We start from the raw sequence: 18,308 nt of genomic DNA on the forward strand, positions 1-18,308 counted from the left end.
CCCCTTCTTCAAATTCCTGGAATTGACAGCTCAGTGGCCTTGTGGTTGGAGTGTCCGCCTTGGGACTGGGAGGTTGTGAGTTCAAACCCCGGTCGAGTCATACCAAAGACTATAAAAATGGGACCCATTGCCTCCCTGCTTGGCACTCAGCATCAAAGGTTGGAATTGGGGGTTAAATCACCAAATGATTCCCGAGTGCAGCACATGCTGCTGCTCACTGCTCATCTCACCTCCCAGATTTCAAACATGGGGATGGGTCAAATGCAGAGGACAAATTTCACCACACCCAGTGTGTGTGTGACAATCATTGGAACTTTAACTTTAATGGGAATGATAAAATCTACTGAATATCCCACATTTTTTATCCGATTTGAACTGTTCCACAATCCACACATGCACTCCACTTACATTTAAGCCAGTGTGTTAACTGGTTTGGAAAGTTCCCTGATTACCCGGAATTTCCCCGCCTTGAAAATAAATAAGCAATGTACAATCCTCTCCATATCCCACATTTCTGTACTAATTCGAACTGCTTCAACATCCACACACTCCACTCACCCTGGATATTCAAGCTTTTCAGTTCCACTCACGCGTGTCAGCGTGTCACACGCAAATTCGCAATTCCTACCGGAGTTGCAAATTCTCTTTGAATATTATATCTTCATCTTATCTTAAGTATATTTTCTTTTTTTCTACTGAAAGTCCACTTTTTGATATTTTTTGATACTGTTACACTAAAAATACTAACGCAATACAATGTTATTTGTCAGGCTGCATACATGTATTCCAACAAGGTCAGTGTGAGAAAGATGCTGAGTCAGAGTCATCACATGCTGAGATTTTACATAAAGGTACTTAAAGTTGCGGTATGTTTCATTGTTATGCTGTTATTTCTTATGCTATGTTACATTATGTTACTTTACATTATTTTATGTAATGTGGTTATCCTATGCCGTGCTACATTATGTCACATTGTTCTATGTTATGCAATTTTACATTATTTTGTTATTGTACTCTATTTTATGCTGTTATGCTATGTAACATTGTTACGCTATGTTAAGTTACATTATTTTATGTCATGTTATGTATTGCTATGCTGTACTATGTTACTGTATGTCAGCACAAATAAATAACATAACTTATGTTCCTACTCTTTATTACCCAAAGTCATGATGATTTATAATTTCATCAGTCATCAGACAATCTGGTGTAAAAGTTCTCGTCTCTGCGGTGCTTTAGGAGTGGCATATTTGTGCGGATGCTGCTCATCTTGTCCAGGTCCACTTCTACCAGCAGCATCCCTGCTTTCTCCCCTCCACAGTCACCCATCACCACGCCCCAGGGGTCCACAGCCAGGGCGTGGCCGTAGGACGAGCGGCTGTCATGGTGCCGGCCAACCTGCGCCGCCGCCAGGACGTAGCACTGGTTCTCGATGGCTCTCGCGCGTAGCAGTACCTGGCAACAAAAGGGTTTTAAAGGGGGTTGCATTTGATTAAGCATGCTATCATTCCTAATACCTCCCAGTGAGCAGGTCCTGTAACCTCATTGAAGGCTGATGGGAACGTCAGTATCTCAGCGCCATTCTTTTGCAACGCCAGTGAGAGCTCAGGGAATCTTAAATCATAGCAGACTCCCAAACCAACCTGACAGAAAAGGCAACATTCACTAAAATGAAAGTCCACACTAGCGCTAGTGCTGATGACGAAAAGACACCTTTCCAACAGGAGTTTGGACCGGAGACACCAGCGTAGGTCCCGGGATAGTGAAAGCACTTTCTTTCATCGAGACGCCTTTTTCAGGAAGCTCCACATCGAACAGGTGAGACTTTCTGTAGATGGACACAATCTGACCTGTGTGAAATGTCAAGTGGAGACGTGTGAGGGAGTCGTAGACTTACAGTAGACATGTCAGCTACCTTTGTTGTTAATAACGACATGGCTGTTGTATGTTCGCTGATCAACATCCCAGGCTGGTCCTCGCTCATGGAAGCCCCCCAGAGACAACCAGATGTTCAATTTCCTGGAGCGAGTGTACGAATCAGAACATGACAAGAGTCGACTTATTCTTCATTATTACAGACATTTAAACATGTGTAACAGATGCCAGCTAGTGTGGCTGTGCGGTAGTAAACCTTATTTCCTGACACTTTGCGCTAGACAATGAGCTGGCAGCTCGGGCTTTTAGCTCATTGTCTTGTGCTCTTTCCTTTCAATCAATGGACCCGAGTTTGAGCTGTGCCAGGTGGGTTACACATGTACCTGGCCATCTGAGAGTACTGCGTCATTGTGTGCCCTTCAAGGCTCTCCGACAGCGCCAGGGTCTCCTCCAAACTAGAGCCAATGTAGTCGAAGGCCTCGGGTAGGAACGCAACGCTGGCGCCTCGCCGCGCCGCCTCTTCCAGCAGCTCTTTGGCAGCACATAGGTTGGCCTTCTTGTCTGGAGTGGAGTTCAGCTGACACACTGCAGCAAGTGACCGGCCACAGTTGGACATCCTGCATGAGGACAGCGCCATCATTCACGTTAAAAGCGATAATATAGTGGTACCTCAACTTAAGAATGTTTTGAGATAAGAGCTGTCTGTCGGCTAATTGTTATGTTTTAAGTTGCAAGCAAAAAGTTGAGTTCCAAGCACCACTGCCATGAATTGATTAACGTGGACCCCGACTTAAACAAGTTGAAAAACGTATTCGGGTGTTACCATTTAGTGGTCAACTGTATGGAATATGTACTGTACTGTGCAATCTACTAATACAAGTTTCAATTAGGGCTGCAACAACTAATCGATTAAATCGATTAAAATCGATTATGAAAATAGTTGGCGGCTAATTTAGTCATCGATTCATTGGATCCATGCTATGCGCATGCGCAGAGGCTACTTTTTTTTCTTTCTTTTTTTTAAATAAACCTTTATTCATAAACTGCAACATTTACAAACAGCTGAGGAAGAAAGTTAGTGTGAAGAGGAAGTGGATGATATTCATTGAATTAAAGAAAGAAATCATCAAAAACATGGCCGAGCATTTCGCCAACTTGGTGAAGCAATTTGAGCGCATAACTGCTAGCCTGTAACATACTGAAGCAACATTAGTTGCAATGACTTTAAAATAATTTATCCATGAAAATATGGAAGAGCTGCTGATTACATGTTTGACAGAGAAGCAGCTAGAAGAAGATACAGTAGAATTCCACTCTCCAAGGTAAATGCTGTACATAATTATTACAATACTTCATAAAACTACTGCAGTTGTTAGTGCTACATTCTATTGTATAGTTTTTCGTACAATATATATTATCTAAAAGTTCGTTTTTCTTTTCAAAAGGCATGTTACTTGTTAAAATTGTGCTGTTTTGGGTTGGGGGTTGGGTCCAAGCATCAATTGATCATTGATTTCAATTCATTTAATTGAGATAATATGATTTAAGATACAAGTGTTTTGAGTTAAGAACCAATTAAGAAGCAATTAAGCTCGCAATTCGAGGTACAACTAAACTGACATTAAATTAACGTTTACTATTTTGTTTTAGGAGCAGCACTTCCATTTGGCACATAAACACTTGACTTCAACAAACCCTTGAAGGGTTTTATAAAAATGTTACTTGAATATAATATAATAATAGTAGTTGGGAAATTGACCAGCCTACCTGTTGTGCAGTTTCAGAGTCCAAGCAGGCAGTGAGGCAATAATCTTTACAGATGATCCCAAAATTGAGAAAAACATTGGTTGAAATAACCCAGAGTCCACTAAGACTTTTTCACGCCATGTTAAAGATTAACAGCAAACAGCAAGTAGCTGTGTGACTTGTCCCGCGTCAAATATTACCAGAATTGTTCAAAGAAAGACACACTTTCTTGTCTGTTTACATTGCCTAGCTAGTACAAGCTACACGAACCACATTTATTGCAGGTTATTTTCACACAGGCAACCTCGGGGACAGCCCTTCACAACCGAGCTGGGTCCTTCTGAGCAACACCCTTCCAAAATGGCAGCCAACAGTAGCAACACGGGTTCTAAGTCAGGCACCAGTGCTGGGGGTAAACAGTCCGGTCCCTCCGCCGAACAGGTACCACCACGTACACTTTATGTCTGTGTACTGGTTCTGATTCTGGTCCGGCCGTTTAATGTCGATCCACAGGACGTGTTAAGACCCTCGACTAGCCAGCGCTAACATTAGCATATATTGCCATCGTCTGCCTCCTAAGTGCTGTTACCATGAAACTGCATTAGATTAAGCTTCTAAATGTGTTAAAATATGCTCTCTTTTGTCTTACTTGGCGCCTTTTGGTATTTTTGAGGCGTACAACCGTCGGTGTGTTCATTTAGCATGGACGTATATTTGAGTGACACAACACAAGTTGTACACATTAATACAGGCCAACACATCTACTGCATCATAATGCAGCAGTTTTGCGTGAAGCTCCTTCTGTCGTCTTCTACTGCTTTAGTGCAAATTGCCTGAGCAACATCCACATGTGCATATGAATCATTGACTGCTGTCGTTATTGACAGGTGGTGGCAACATTTCAGAGGATGCGTCAGGAACAGCGCAGCATGGCTTCCAAATCAGCAGAATTAGAGATGGACATTAACGAACACAGGTGAGCTCTTACACTTCCATCTTAAATGGGTTCTATCTTATTTTATTGTTTATTTAACAGGGATAATAACTGTAACATTACACCAAAATTGAATTTTCAGTCGGTCTATGGTTTTCAATCTTTCGTGTTACAATCAGAGGTGGGTAGTAATGCGCTACATTTACTCCGTTACATCTACTTGAGTAAGTTTTGGGATAAATTGTACTTCTAAGAGTATTTTTAATGCAACATACTTTTACTTTTACTTGAGTATATTTATAGAGAAGAAACGCTACTTTTACTCCGCTCCATTTATCTACCGTATTTTCCGCACTATAAGGCGCACCGGATTATTAGCCGCACCTTCAATGAATGGCATATTTCATAACTTTGTCCACCAATAAGCCGCCCCGGACTATAAGCCGCGCCTATGCTGCGCTAAAGAGAATGTCAAAAAAACAGTCAGATAGGTCAGTCAAACTTTAATAATATATTAAAAACCAGCGTTCTAACAACTCTGTTCACTCCCAAAATGTACGCAAATGTGCAATCACAAACATAGTAAAATTCAAAATAGTGCAGAGCAATAGCAACATAATGTTGCTCGAACGTTAATGTCACAACACACAAAATAAACATAGCGCTCACTTTCTGAAGTTATTCTTCATTCGTAAATCCTTCGTCTTCGGTGTCCGAAGTGAAAAGTTGGGCAAATTTACGATCCACTGGCAGATGTTGGCGTCGTCTGGCGCTGCCTCCTCGTCTTAGTGAAGGTGTGTTCGCCTTCTGTCATCCATTGTTCCCACGCAGTTAGCAGTCTAGCTTCGAATGCCCTGTTGACACCAATATCTAGCGGCTGGAGGTCTTTTGTCAATCCACCCGGAATGACGGCGAGTATTGAATTAAGCGCGTAAGCGTGTCTCTCAATGTGCTGTTATGAGCTAGCAAATATAACAACTACACTACCCAGCATGCAACGATAGTTACGAGCATGCGCGGTAGCCCTGAGAAGCGTTGTTGTATGCTGGGAGTTAGAATGTGGTTATGAGCACGCTGTGAGTAAACGTTGAGAACTCAGTTAACACGCCTCGTCTGCATTATTTATAATTAGACAGACAACACACTTAATAGGAGCCATTTTGGGGTCTTTACATAAACACACAAATGGAAATGAAACGTCACATATCCCAGCATGCACCGCGCGCTTCTTCGTCATCCACTGTTCCCACGCAGTTAGCAGTCTAGCTTCGAATGCCCTGTTGACACCAATATCTAGCAGCTGGAGGTCTTTTGTCAATCCACCCGGAATGACGGCGAGTATTGAATTAAGCCCGTAAGCGTGTCTCTCAATGTGCTGTTATGAGCTAGCAAATATAACAACTACACTACCCAGCATGCAACGATAGTGACGAGCATGCGCGGTAGCCCTGAGAAGCGTTGTTGTATGCTGGGAGTTAGAATGTGGTTATGAGCACGCTGTGAGTAAACGTTGAGAACTCAGTTAACACGCCTCGTCTGCATTATTTATAATTAGACAGACAACACACTTAATAGGAGCCATTTTGGGGTCTTTACATAAACACACAAATGGAAATGAAACGTCACATATCCCAGCATGCACCGCGCGCTTCTTCTACGGGGAAAAAAGATGGCGGCTGTTTACCGTAGTTGCGAGACCTAAACTTTATGAAAATGAATCTTAATATTTATCCATATATAAAGCGCACCGGGTTATAAGGCGCACTGTCAGCTTTTGAGAAAATTTGTGGTTTTTAGGTGCGCCTTATAGTGCGGAAAATACGGTACATTCAGCTCGCTACTCGCTACTGATTTTTATCGATCTGTTAATGCACGCTTTGTTTGTTTTGGTTTGTCAGACAGACCTTCAAAGTAGGATCTATCGCATGTCTGCGTTTCACCAATCAAATACGGTCACTGGTGACATTTGACTCTGTTTCACCAATCAAACAGAGCCAGGCGGTCACATGATTAACAAGCTTAAGCTTACATGAACTCAACATCAAATTTGAGGAAGCACATCGCGGTAAGTAACGTTAGTAGATATTTTGGCTGTCACCGTAGGCTGATGTTAGCTTCCCTGCAATGAATCACTGTCAAATGTACATTGTGTGGGGACATTTATTAACGCACTGCAGCCTCATAGACACGCACAGTCGCACACACACACACGCATGCATAGAAACACCAATCAGTGTGTTCCCAGGTGCAGCCCACACCTATCAGTTTATGGTTTGCGTAAAGGCTAACTTGTTATTTTCCTTTGTAATCTCTGCCTACTGAGCCTATGGTGCTGTTAAGTTATTGTGGCTCAATTTGCCTTAATTTGTTTTATGTTAATGTATTATTATTTAATATATATTATTGTTTTAGTTGCTTAAGAGATATTCCTGGCTCTGAATTTGCTCATTGCTATTTTTATGTTTTTGTGCATTATTTGTTGCCGTCATCATTAAACGAACAGGTTACTCGTCAGTTACTCAGTACTTGAGTAGTTTTTTCACAACATATTTTTACTTTTACTCAAGTAAATATTTGGGTGACTACTCCTTACTTTTACTTGAGTAATAAATCTCTAAAGTAACAGTACTCTTACTTGAGTACAATTTCTGGCTACTCTACCCACCTCTGGTTACAATGTGAAATTTATCACGGCGAATTGGTTCCAGGCCTGACCGTTGTAAAATAATTTTTGCAAAGTCACAATACGACGGTCCTGAGTTCAATCCCAGGCCCGAGATCTTTCTGTGTGGAGTTTGCATGTTCTCCCCGTGACTGCATTGGTTTCCTCCGGGTACTCTGGCTTCCTCCCACCTCCAAAAACATGCATCTGGGGATAGGTTGATTGGCAACACTAAATTGGCCCTAGTGTGTGAATGTGAGTGTAAATGTTGTCTGTCTATCTGTGTTGGCCCTGCGATGAGGTGGCGACTTGTCCAGGGTGAACCCCGCCTTCCGCCCGAATGCAGCTGAGATAGGCTCCAGCACCCCCCACGACTCCAAAAGGGACAAGCGGTAGAAAATGGATGAATGAAGGATTATAATTATTAAATCAAATATTTTCATAGCTGTAGCATAAAAAAACAGTTTACAACCTTTTAAATATGTTTTTAACATAATTAGAGCCCTCTAAACATGAACTAACACCTATAGTCACCGTTACACACCTTTCACCCAGTATAGTAGCCTTGAGTGTATTCTACTGTAGATCACATTATGCACTCCAGCCCGAAGGATCCTCCAAGCGTCATTGGTATGGCCATCGCCCAACCACTACACCATGGGCACTATGTGGAAATACTCCGTCATATCCTGTGTAATTATTTTCACTTAAAACTGGGCTTTGACGTGCCAAAACCATAGCGTGTGGTGTTCCTAAACGTAATCCACTTGAGTCGGAGCTACGACCATTAGCCGTATTGTTAGCATTGTGTGTTGTTAGCATTGCGTGTCCCGCGTTGTCATTCCACATCGCTCAAGACGACGGCTCACCAATATAATGTGAAGCTGAGTTATTGATGTCGAAGATAAAGTGCCTCAACAACAAAGTTAATCTCTATTTAGCATTGCCCAGAAAGCTGCTGTCTTTTAGCATTAGGCAGCGTGCCGAATCCTGTATGTCTCACATAATTTTTCAAGTTAAACTTCTGACAATGCTCACTTCAAAGGCTCATTAATGTGGAGATGTGTAATTGATTCAGGAGAAGAAGATTAGGGGCATCAAACAGTTCTTCTGCCAAAATTTGGTCAACTTGATTAGTAAAGACAGAACCAACCCTTAACCCGGAAACAAAAGTCCCGCTTGGTGAAGATCTTTACCGCGCAACACAATATATTTATAGAAAAAATACATACTGCACTGTAACACATATAAGGCATAATTAAGACTTAATTAAACACTTAAGTCCAAACTTACGTAGAATATTTGGTAGTGAAACCAGACATCGATCGTCACAACAGCTACACATTATTTCCTCATTGTGCACCAATAGAGAACACCAAATTTCTGAACATCAATACTACAACACAAGCAGATCGGTTTTCAAAACTACCAATTTTGCACCAGAGTTGGTTAAAATGTAACCTGTATCCTACCCATTCCTAATCAATACTGGCTGCACATCACAACCAAGGATAAAGATTGTATTTTTCTCTGAAATCAGTTCATCTTTTATACTACTGTTACACTTGTTGTATATATATTTTTTGTTACTGTATTTTTTTTCCTACACAATGTGAGTGGCTTAGTTGTTAATTCAGGCACGTTTTGACATACACAGTATTTTTCGGGTCATTAAAAGTAATTAAATGGATTTAGCATCAATGTTCAATGGGCATCAATGTGATGCAATCACACACGCGATTGAAAGCATCACTAAGTAACTTTTGAACCTTCATAAAATATTTTCATAACTTTTGGGATGACATCAACTTACAACTAGTCAAATAACACCTCTATCATGGTCTATCGCTGTCACTGGCACTTAGTAACTTTGTTGGCCCTGTGATGAGGTGGCGACTTGTCCAGGGTGTACACCGCCTTCCGCCCAAATGCAGCTGAGGTAGGCTCCAGCACCACCCGCGACCCCGAAAGGGACAAGCGGTAGAAAATGGATGGATGGCAGGAACCCTGCCACACAAAAAACTACAAAATGTGCTGACTTTCTTTCTAGCATACGTCAGTCCCCCTTTCCCCATTCGTTAAAAAGACGGAAGTCCACCAGAAAACTAAAAGAATGCCTGCGTGCAATGACTGCTATCATAGCTGAAGCTGCAAAACAACCAAAGAAACGAAAAGTTTTGTCTGAGGAGACAAAAAAAGGTTAACCGGATAAAAGGACAGTCAGGATCAACATTGGCTGTCGCTGGCGTGAGCTCAAAGATGAGGAGGGATTTTCGGTCGATGCTGCCTTGGCTCTGTTCCTGCTAAACTCGTACGTGACTTCCGATGCTCACTTCAAAATGATGCTAATGTTAGCTATCGGAAATTTGCGCGGTAGCAGTAAGTAGCCACCAGCTTGACAGTACGCAGTTCCACCCTACTTCCTTCGAAAAAACTCTCCAGACGCTGTTTCTTTGCTTCGGACCTACATCCACCCCGATACATTATTGGTAGTAGTGTCATGTTTGTAGCGCAATCCAACATAATTTCTTAATAGTGTCTGCTATTTAACATCAGCATAGCCATTAGAGACGTAATATTTGTAATTTGTGCCACTATTACAGCGGACATCATGTCAGTTGGACGCTATATGCGCTAGTTCTCATGGGAAATGTGGTCTTCCTTCTGGCAAAACACTACCGCTTTGGTACACTGGCGCCGCCAAAATAAACTAAAACTGAAAGTTCTTAAGTGGAGCGTTAACTATGTCAAATTTATTTGGTGTGACCAAAAAACACACTTCTGCTGTATAGACTAAATGAAAATATAAATAAATTCTAATTTGCTATAGAGTAACTGTTGATGTAAACTTTTCAACTAATCAAGATTATCATTGTCAAATGCCTAATATTTTTTCTATGCAGACAATTGTAAGTTTTTGACTATATGTAATCACCATCTGCATAGGCTTTAAATGTGTTTTAAGCGGCATTAAAAATTAATTAAAACACATTAAACTAGACTTGCTGATAACTGCAGAAACTCTGTTACACTAATAATTAAGGCTGAAACGACGCGTCGACGTAGTCGACGTCATCGGTTACGTAAATACGTCGACGCTGTTTTTGTGCGTCGATGCGTCACATATTTACGTCACACTACCGTCATGGCGCAGCGCAAAGCAGACGATGCGAGTGGTGCGAGCGAGGGGAAAAAAGCACGCCAAAAGTCGTCAAAAGTGTGGGAGTATTTCAATAAACGGCCTAATAATGTTGTAGCGGCGAACAGCTGTCTCGTCAGCTGATGCGCGAGCTGACGAGCTTAGTCTGGAGGCTAAATACACACGGTGTTTTGTGTAACTGTTGTTTAGTAAGGAAGTGTTGATATTCTTTGCTTAGTTTGATAAATGTTGGAGCAGTTTGCTTCATCAGGAGGGTGAAGTCGCTCAACTTAAAGTGTTGGATTTAACTGTGTTGGATCATTGGCTGCTGGTAAAGGGCATAGAAAAAGGGGCGTTTTTCTACCAGTAGACAGCGTTTAAGATTGAGTGTTTCACTGCTAATTTAATAATATATTTATATTGAATATGGATTTTAAATATGTATCTAAATAGGTGGTTAATTGGTTAGGTATTCATGTATTTGCATATTGGGTTTTCTGCTGCATTTATCTATTGTGTTTCTGGGTTTAAATGTATTGTATATGTATCTTGGTGCATTTATGTTGAGACAATTTATTTAAAATCTGTTTTAACTTAAAGGGAAAAGATGTGTCCATTTTCTTGCACTTGTTTAATGGTTAAGAGTTTGATTGCCTAATTAATAATTGTAAATTATGGGATTGATAATTGATTGATTTTTGACAGCATGTTAATCTTGTAGTGTTTTGTCCTTAAAGGTTTTTCACCTACTAAAGAAGCTAAAGGCTACTAAAGACAGCTTATGACAGCTAAAGAAACTAAAGTCTACTAACACTGCTAAAGACTGCTAAAAAGACTAAAGAAGAAAAAAGAAGCTGTTTCTTCGTTGGAAAAACTGTTGCAAACTAAAGAAAAATAAAAGGAAAAAGTAACTACGGTCTGGTCTTTTGAGTGAAATCCAGAAGCCACATTTAGCATTGGTACATCCCTTCAAGTGTGGGATAAGCACAGCGAAAAAAGCAAAACACTTGACAGTTGTTGTATGCACACTGTGTCGAGCGGAAATGGCCTATCATAGCAGCACAACGGCTATGAAGGAACATTTGAAAAGAAAACACCCGACAGCGTTCTTGCCATCACCATCAACTAGTCAATCGTCCGCGTGAGTATACGTTGTCATCATTACACAAAAACATGAATGTGTCATTTGTATCTGCGTTATAAATTCATAAACTAAAACACCGTTTCGCTCTGAGAGGCGCGTTTGGCGTGCCTGTTCAGTGTTTACAAAGACGCTAACGTTAATTAGTTGTGCAAATACCTTTTACAACATTAACAGTTACATATACTATGTACAAACCAACAATTAACTTTCACTTTAATCATACTATCATTGTTGTGTTATTAAGCAAAATAAGCAATAATTTTACTTTTGTTGAAATGTTTACACTGTTACAGAATATTTCGTTTTGCACTTTTTTGTATTGGATGTTTATCTTTATTTTTGTACATTTTAAAGCAAAATAAGCAATACTTTTACTTTTGAAATGCTTATACTATTGCAGAATATTAAGATTTGCACTGGATGTTTACTTTTATATTTCCACATTAAAAAGCAAATACCGGTAAGCTACTTTTAATTTTGTTAAATGTTAAAAGTTTTAAATGTTTACATTGTTACAGAATATTTTGTCATGTTGTTGTCAATGTTGACTGAGTGGCCATACTTTTTTTTTTGTAAATAAGTCATGCGTTTTGAAAAAACTGGCCTAAATTTATTTTTTTATCTTCATTTTAAATAAAAAAAATAATCGGTAAAAGAAAAAATAATCTATAGATTAATCGAAAAAAAATAATCTATAGATTAACCGATTAATCGAAAAAAATAATCTATAGATTAATCGATAGAAAAATAATCGTTAGCTGCAGCCTTACTAATAATTGACTAACATTGTAGGAACCGAGCTTGCTCGTAACCTGTGTAGCTAATTTACAGTCCCTGGCCATGATTTTGGACATAATAAATGAATGTAAACAAGGAAACAATATAAATGTGATTGTATAATGTAACATACATTTTTATATTTCTGCAGATGCTTTGGCCAAAAGTGCATTTTGACACAAAACTGAGATAATTTTATAGGAGTGTTCTTTTCACTTAGTGGGGTGTTAGTCCCAACTTTATCCTGCACTTTGGGTTTTTTACATTTCTGTTCAGTTACAGTTGACATTGACTTCCATGGCGTGTGTCCACATCCAGTTTAGTCATTGACACCCTCAAGGACGTGGCTCCATCTCGGAAATGCTATCGTCTGGTCGGTGGCGTGTTGGTGGAGAGGACAGTGAAAGAAGTCTTGCCGGCACTGGAAACCAACAAAGAACAGGTCAAACATTTTAAGCTACCAGTACATTTTGCAAATGTTGTTTCAAAAGCTACTGAGTGACCTATTAATGACATATGATGTTGTATAAATGTGGATTGGACATCTCAGGTAACTACATTCCAGTTAGTGATGCTGCTGTTAAAAGGCAGCTCTAAACTGGATGTTTTTCTCGAGTATCGGTGGTCAAAGCATCCTGTCCACACTGTCCTACATAAGTTGACACTCTCTTCTGTCCCCTTACAGATCTCCAAAATAATTGAGTCCATTAACACAAAGATGCAGGAGAAAGGGCGTGAGCTGACCGAGTACAGGGAACGCTACAATATTCGCTTGGTGGGCGAGGGTGAAGGAGAAGCACAAGGCCAGTCAACGTCGTCCACCAACAGCGAAGGAGGCGGCCCGAAAAGTGGAGCGGGTGTTTTGGTTTCCTAATTTTTGACACTATGATTCTGTTAGCGTCTCACATATTGAAAAAAGTTGGCAAAAAAAATGTAGATTTTAAAATGGAATTTGCCTCTGTGCTTTTTTATGGTCAGATTTTGGGTCAAATGTAAAGCGATTTCATAGACCTTCAATGTGGTTTACAGCGTTTCTGTCCACGCACATGACAATTATGTTCATTAATGAATGACAGGGTGCTTCATTTAACATTTTACCGCAAACTCCTTTACTGATAAGAATTTAGTGACAGATTTCCCTTCATATTCTTAGTGGCTTTGGTGGCGCACTGCATAAATGGTTGTTTTGCATGGCAGAGGTTACTGGGTTAAATCCCAGTCAGGGTTGATATAGCATGGTGACATTTTTTATTTTGCACTTAAAATACATCATTAAACTATTTATTTGCCACAAAGCTGTTCAAGTACAAAATTGCATTCAATCAAATTCAAGTTTAATTAAAAAAGTGTACAAATATTTTCACATAAAAAAAAAAAAAGGGTGTAATGGGGAGTGACAAGGGCCTCCAAAAAAAATCTGCATAGGACCATAATTTGGTCTGCGGTGTTCCTGTTCCCATCACACAAAATATTTGGATAATTGGCACCACAGCAGTCGGCCAAGTTACTTTGCTTCTTGAGTGCAGGTATTACGGTAAGTAATAGGTTTGGGCGATACTGGGGATTTTGGTATCAATCCGATACCAAGTAAATGAAGAGTCACTGTATAGCCAGTACGTGAAATGTCAATCGTTGAATAATTTGTGAATTTGTCTCTAGTTGATTAATACTATGATACAACAGGAATAAATGTATAACCAAATGCTACTATCTAAAACAATGTACTGGTATAAAATGCATTGGTAATACACTCAATTATACAACTGTCAAGAGTAAAAGGTAAATGGTGCAAACTTAGAATGCTGATTGATTGAGACTTTTATTAGTAGGTTGCACAGTGAAATACATATTCCGTACAATTGACCACTAAATGGTAACACCCGAATAAGTTTTTCAACTTGTTTAAGTCGGGGTCCACTTAAATTGATAAATGCAACAACATAAACATCCCATCACGATAGTATCAATCCGATACCAATATCCATGCCTAGATCGATACGCCCCTCAATAGAAATTAGATCGTGAGGATCCGTTCCTTTCAAAGATTCGTTCAAAAGATCGTCTCGTTATTATAGGTTAGTTTGATAAAGGAAACAAACACCGGTAGCAGTTAAAAGACAAAATGTAGAACAGAATAAAAAAATATGAAATATTGACCATGTTTTTATTATTGTCGGACTCTGACTTGTCTTATAGTCCAGGCGCCAGTCGGGTGACAAACTCATGCAACATGGGCATTTGATTATAAAAGTGGCCTCCGAACGTATGTGCAATTCGGCTCTCCACTGTCACTTAAATAGCTGGTCAAAAAAATCGTTTCGTTCGCGAACGTCACATCTGAAGCGGCTAGCGCCTCGCAGTGAAGCAAAGACGGTAGGTCCATGGCGATATTTGACAATCTTCTGCAAAACACATGTTTTTTTTCTCAAGTTTCTAACAAGTCGTCGAGTGCTAAATAAACATTTGACTGCTAGTAGACAGTCAACAAGCTAGGCTAGGCCGCTAGCTTCAGTTTAGCAATGTAGGCTACGTCAGCTAGCTCGGAAGCAAGCACGCATCCCAAACAGCAGCCGTCCTCTCACTTTTGGCTTTGGTTCTTGTGGAATGCATCTGTCCAAGAAATGTTCCGCCTTCAGAGTGGTGCTGAGTGCTCTCCTGTTGGTGGCGCTGCTGCAGCTCCTCTACTTGTCCTTCTTGTCCAAGTTCCACGGCAAACAGCAGCGATACCGCTACTCGGAACTCTTCGGAGGCTCCCGTCCGGAGAACGTGGAACACCCCGAGAGGAACTCACGCAAGGAACGTCTGAGGTACTCTCTCTCCACGGGGGGCATATTTGACAACAGTGGACAGTACCGAGTGTACAAGAACCTGATTAAAAGCGAGCAGAACCCGGCCAACAACGTCCTGACTTTGGCGACCCACGCGAGTATCAACAACCTTCACCACCTCGAAGCTCTTGTGGAGAGGTGGCAGAACCCACTCTCAGTGGCTATCTTTGCTCACGGACAGGATGTCAAGTTTGGCACGGCGCTGGTGTACGCGCTCAGCGTCCTGTGTCCTCAAGTCCAGGCCCTGGTGGACTTCCACCTGGTCTGCCTCTCAGGGGAGACGGCCAGCTTTCCCGAGCAGGATCACCAGCACTTTGCAGGCCTGGACGACTGCGCCGCCGTCTTTTCCAGGCTAGACTCCCACAGGGACAAATACAAGAACTACGTCATCAGTGGAAACATATCCTACCCCAACAACCTTCTTCGGAACGTGGCCCGAGGAGGCGCAGAGTCGTCTTACATCCTGGTGATGGACATGGACATGATGCCCAGCGCCGACCTGCACCGAGACTTCCTGGCCATGGTGGAGAGGCGCGAGCCAGTCCCCAACCAGGTGTTTGTCTTACCTGCATTCGAGATCCGCCACGCCAGAAAGATACCGGCCACCAAGGCCGAGCTGGTGCAGCTCTACCAGGTGGGCGAGGTGCGGCCGTTTTACGAGGAGCTGTGTACTCGCTGCCAAGCCCCTACCAACTACTCGCGGTGGGTCAACGGCCACGTTCGAGGCAGCGATGCCCTGGAGGTGGCCTACACGCTCACCTGGACCGATCCGTGGGAGCCCTTCTACATCGGCCCGCGTGGCGTGCCGCTCTACGACGAGAGCTTCAAGCAGTACGGCTTCAACCGGATCAGCCAGGTCAGTTCCTCCTTGATTTAGTTTTTACCTTGGATCTCTGCACAATCATTCATAGTTTATCTCTGGTAGGCCTGCGAGCTTCATGTGGCCGGATACCGCTTCTCCGTTTTAAACTCGGCCTTCCTGGTCCACCGCGGCTTCAAGATCCAGGGGGAATTCCACGCCAAGAAGGACGAGGAGAACAAACGCAACCGGCTTTTATTCCGCAGCTTCAAAGAGGCTCTGAAGAGCAAATATCCATCGTCTAGCAGAAGATGTTGATAACACTCGTTTGGACTCCTGAAACCACATTTCAGTCAACGACACTGGCGGCCACCAGATGGCAGCAGGCGCCCTGATGGTACTTGGGTGTTGCCAGTGCATGTGATGCGCTGCAACAGGGCCCAGTAAATCAGATGTCTTCATGTTTGTCAGCCTGTCCACGTAGCATCTGTAGTGCCTGAGCCTTTGTTGTCATTTCTGCACAGTATTTATTGTAAAGTCATACGGTTATTTATGCTACGTTGCACTGAGTTGTATTTATTTTGACTTTGTACTGTTTCTTAATAAAGCTGCAGGAGGACAACGGCCAAAACAAACCAGCATTTTTTTATAGATGGACTTAACATTTTTTAACAAAGTATTTATAACCGGAGTAAAAGTCCATGACCCATTTGGAGTAGCAGCATTGCTCTATTTAAATTTAACAAGCTGAATTGTATTCCCCAACTGTCTGAATCTGCTTAAAGTGTCCCAAGTGCAGACCCAAAGGCCATTTTTTGCTTGCAGCTCATTTTAATTGGGCCTCAGCATATTTGGTAAAATCCGATCTTTTTATGTAGTTGTTCACATTACCTCAAAATTGTACTCGAGTTTTGTGTATAACCTTTATATCGACTAGTTTGTTCGATCAAGCAAGTAATCGGGAAAACCCCACTTAATAGCCTCAACGTGCGTTTCAAAGAAAATGGTATAAATAAAGATTGTTCTGCTTTCCATAGCCTTTGATTTTTTTTCTAAAAAATGCACATCATCAACTTTAAGGTTGCAATTTTAACAAGTGTGCAAGAATAAAACTAAACAAAAAAAACCTTTCTGCTGTTGGCCGCCAACACAGATCAGCACCACACACCACTCTCATGTGCTCTATTGCAGCGGGTGTGTCCGCATCTTTACTCCATGCAATCCGGGTTCTATCAACTTTTATTAGTTACAAACGTACAATCATTAAAAGATTAACTGAAGCAAAATAATATAAATCACATAATTATTAAAAAAAAAAATTATTAATTTGATAGGGAAATCGTAATACAGGTACTGAGAAAACAGACACTTTTTTTTGTTCCCCCCAGGCCACCCCCAAAAATTACAAAAAATAATACATGTAAAATAATAACACCCCCTCCCACCCCCGTCCTACATTTCAGTCACAGTTGGGTAGCAATGTACTGCCTTCCTCTTCACCACAAGCAGATAGAGAATCATACGAACTGACTAAAAGCAAAAAAAGTAACAACAAAAATAAAAATCACAAACAAACAGAGAAGTGTCACGAAATAAAAACAACAACAAAAAAGAGTTGAGGTAAGTGAAAAGGTACATTGTCAACGGTGAATGTCACATTTATCCTATAGTGTCTTTAATTTAGCTATGCAACTAATTATGCAGCCCCAGGTAAAGTGAAATTGTTTTGATGTGCCCCTCAGATTATATTTAATTTTCTCTAAATCTAAGAAAAACATGAGGTCCTTAAACCATAGATAGGCCTTGGGGGCAAACTGTGATTTCCACTCCAATAAAATCCTTCTACGAGCTATTAATGATGCAAAGGCGATACTATCCCTAAAAGTCTAATCACAGATTTATTTCTAATCAATTAATCGATGCAGCCCTATGATGAAGTGATTCGATAAAATAAATAACCAGTGTATTTCAGAACTGCTCTGCACATTTTACAAATTAAGTCAACTTGTCAAAGGTTTTCAGGCGTAATTTCACACTGTTGACATGATGGATGAGGAATTGCTCTTTCTAGAGGTCCAAAATCAAAGAATTATACTACAGGCATATTCTGGACAGCTCTTTGAGGACCTCGCGGGGGATGAATGACAAGTGTGTGTACAAAGCTTGCAAGGGATGTTGTTACTGCTGTGTTGTTGGCTAGAAACACCAACATAAAGTAGTTGTTCTGCAAGGCAAAATACCGTATTTTCCGCACTATAAGGCGCACCGAATTATAAGGCGCACTTTTAATGAATGGCATATTTTAAAACTTTGTTCATATATAAGGCGCACCGCATTATAAGGCGCACCACGTTATAAGGCGCATAGAATAGACGCTACAGTAGATGCTGGGGTTACGTTATGC

At 41.1% G+C, this 18,308-nt stretch overlaps 3 protein-coding genes across 3 annotated transcripts; 2 read left to right on the forward strand and 1 right to left on the reverse strand.

The window, feature by feature from the left end:
- Positions 1-1,139: 1,139 nt before the first annotated feature.
- Positions 1,140-3,955, reverse strand: nit1 (nitrilase 1). The gene is made up of 6 exons (XM_061960547.2): positions 3,643-3,955; positions 2,259-2,492; positions 1,916-2,019; positions 1,714-1,850; positions 1,518-1,643; positions 1,140-1,455 (listed from the first exon to the last, which is right to left on the reverse strand). Exons 1-6 carry the CDS (start codon positions 3,717-3,719, stop codon positions 1,189-1,191), a joined length of 945 nt encoding a protein of 314 aa, XP_061816531.1. The 5' UTR covers positions 3,720-3,955; the 3' UTR covers positions 1,140-1,188.
- On the forward strand, positions 3,109-13,294 carry pfdn2 (prefoldin subunit 2). The gene is made up of 5 exons (XM_061960548.2): positions 3,109-3,197; positions 3,921-4,062; positions 4,509-4,597; positions 12,596-12,719; positions 12,963-13,294. The coding sequence occupies exons 1-5, from the start codon at positions 3,124-3,126 to the stop codon at positions 13,149-13,151; spliced, it is 618 nt and encodes a 205-aa protein (XP_061816532.2). The 5' UTR covers positions 3,109-3,123; the 3' UTR covers positions 13,152-13,294.
- Positions 13,295-13,456: 162 nt separating this feature from the next.
- Positions 13,457-16,926, forward strand: b4gat1 (beta-1,4-glucuronyltransferase 1). The gene is made up of 2 exons (XM_061960546.2): positions 13,457-15,961; positions 16,031-16,926. Exons 1-2 carry the CDS (start codon positions 14,882-14,884, stop codon positions 16,220-16,222), a joined length of 1,272 nt encoding a protein of 423 aa, XP_061816530.2. The 5' UTR covers positions 13,457-14,881; the 3' UTR covers positions 16,223-16,926.
- The last annotated feature ends 1,382 nt before the right edge of the window (positions 16,927-18,308 follow it).

This window comes from Nerophis lumbriciformis, linkage group LG05, assembly GCF_033978685.3.
Source record: "Nerophis lumbriciformis linkage group LG05, RoL_Nlum_v2.1, whole genome shotgun sequence".
In the NCBI taxonomy this organism is placed as follows: domain Eukaryota; kingdom Metazoa; phylum Chordata; class Actinopteri; order Syngnathiformes; family Syngnathidae; genus Nerophis; species Nerophis lumbriciformis.

What these genes read in the sequence shown, in the direction of transcription:
- pfdn2 (XM_061960548.2), top strand. Translation starts at nt 3,124, where the DNA reads ATGGAAGAGCTGCTGATTACATGTTTGACAGAGAAGCAGCTAGAAGAA. An exon ending in GTAGAATTCCACTCTCCAAG is followed by an intron (nt 3,198 to 3,920) that starts GTAAATGCTGTA and finishes ATTTTCACACAG; the next exon opens with GCAACCTCGGGGACAGCCCT. An exon ending in TGGAAACCAACAAAGAACAG is followed by an intron (nt 12,720 to 12,962) that starts GTCAAACATTTT and finishes GTCCCCTTACAG; the next exon opens with ATCTCCAAAATAATTGAGTC.
- nit1 (XM_061960547.2), bottom strand. Translation starts at nt 3,719, where the DNA reads ATGTTTTTCTCAATTTTGGGATCATCTGTAAAGATTATTGCCTCACTG. An exon ending in ACTCTGAAACTGCACAACAG is followed by an intron (nt 2,493 to 3,642) that starts GTAGGCTGGTCA and finishes GTCCTCATGCAG; the next exon opens with GATGTCCAACTGTGGCCGGT. An exon ending in TCCAAACTCCTGTTGGAAAG is followed by an intron (nt 1,644 to 1,713) that starts GTGTCTTTTCGT and finishes CTTTTCTGTCAG; the next exon opens with GTTGGTTTGGGAGTCTGCTA.
- b4gat1 (XM_061960546.2), top strand. Translation starts at nt 14,882, where the DNA reads ATGCATCTGTCCAAGAAATGTTCCGCCTTCAGAGTGGTGCTGAGTGCT. An exon ending in GCTTCAACCGGATCAGCCAG is followed by an intron (nt 15,962 to 16,030) that starts GTCAGTTCCTCC and finishes TATCTCTGGTAG; the next exon opens with GCCTGCGAGCTTCATGTGGC.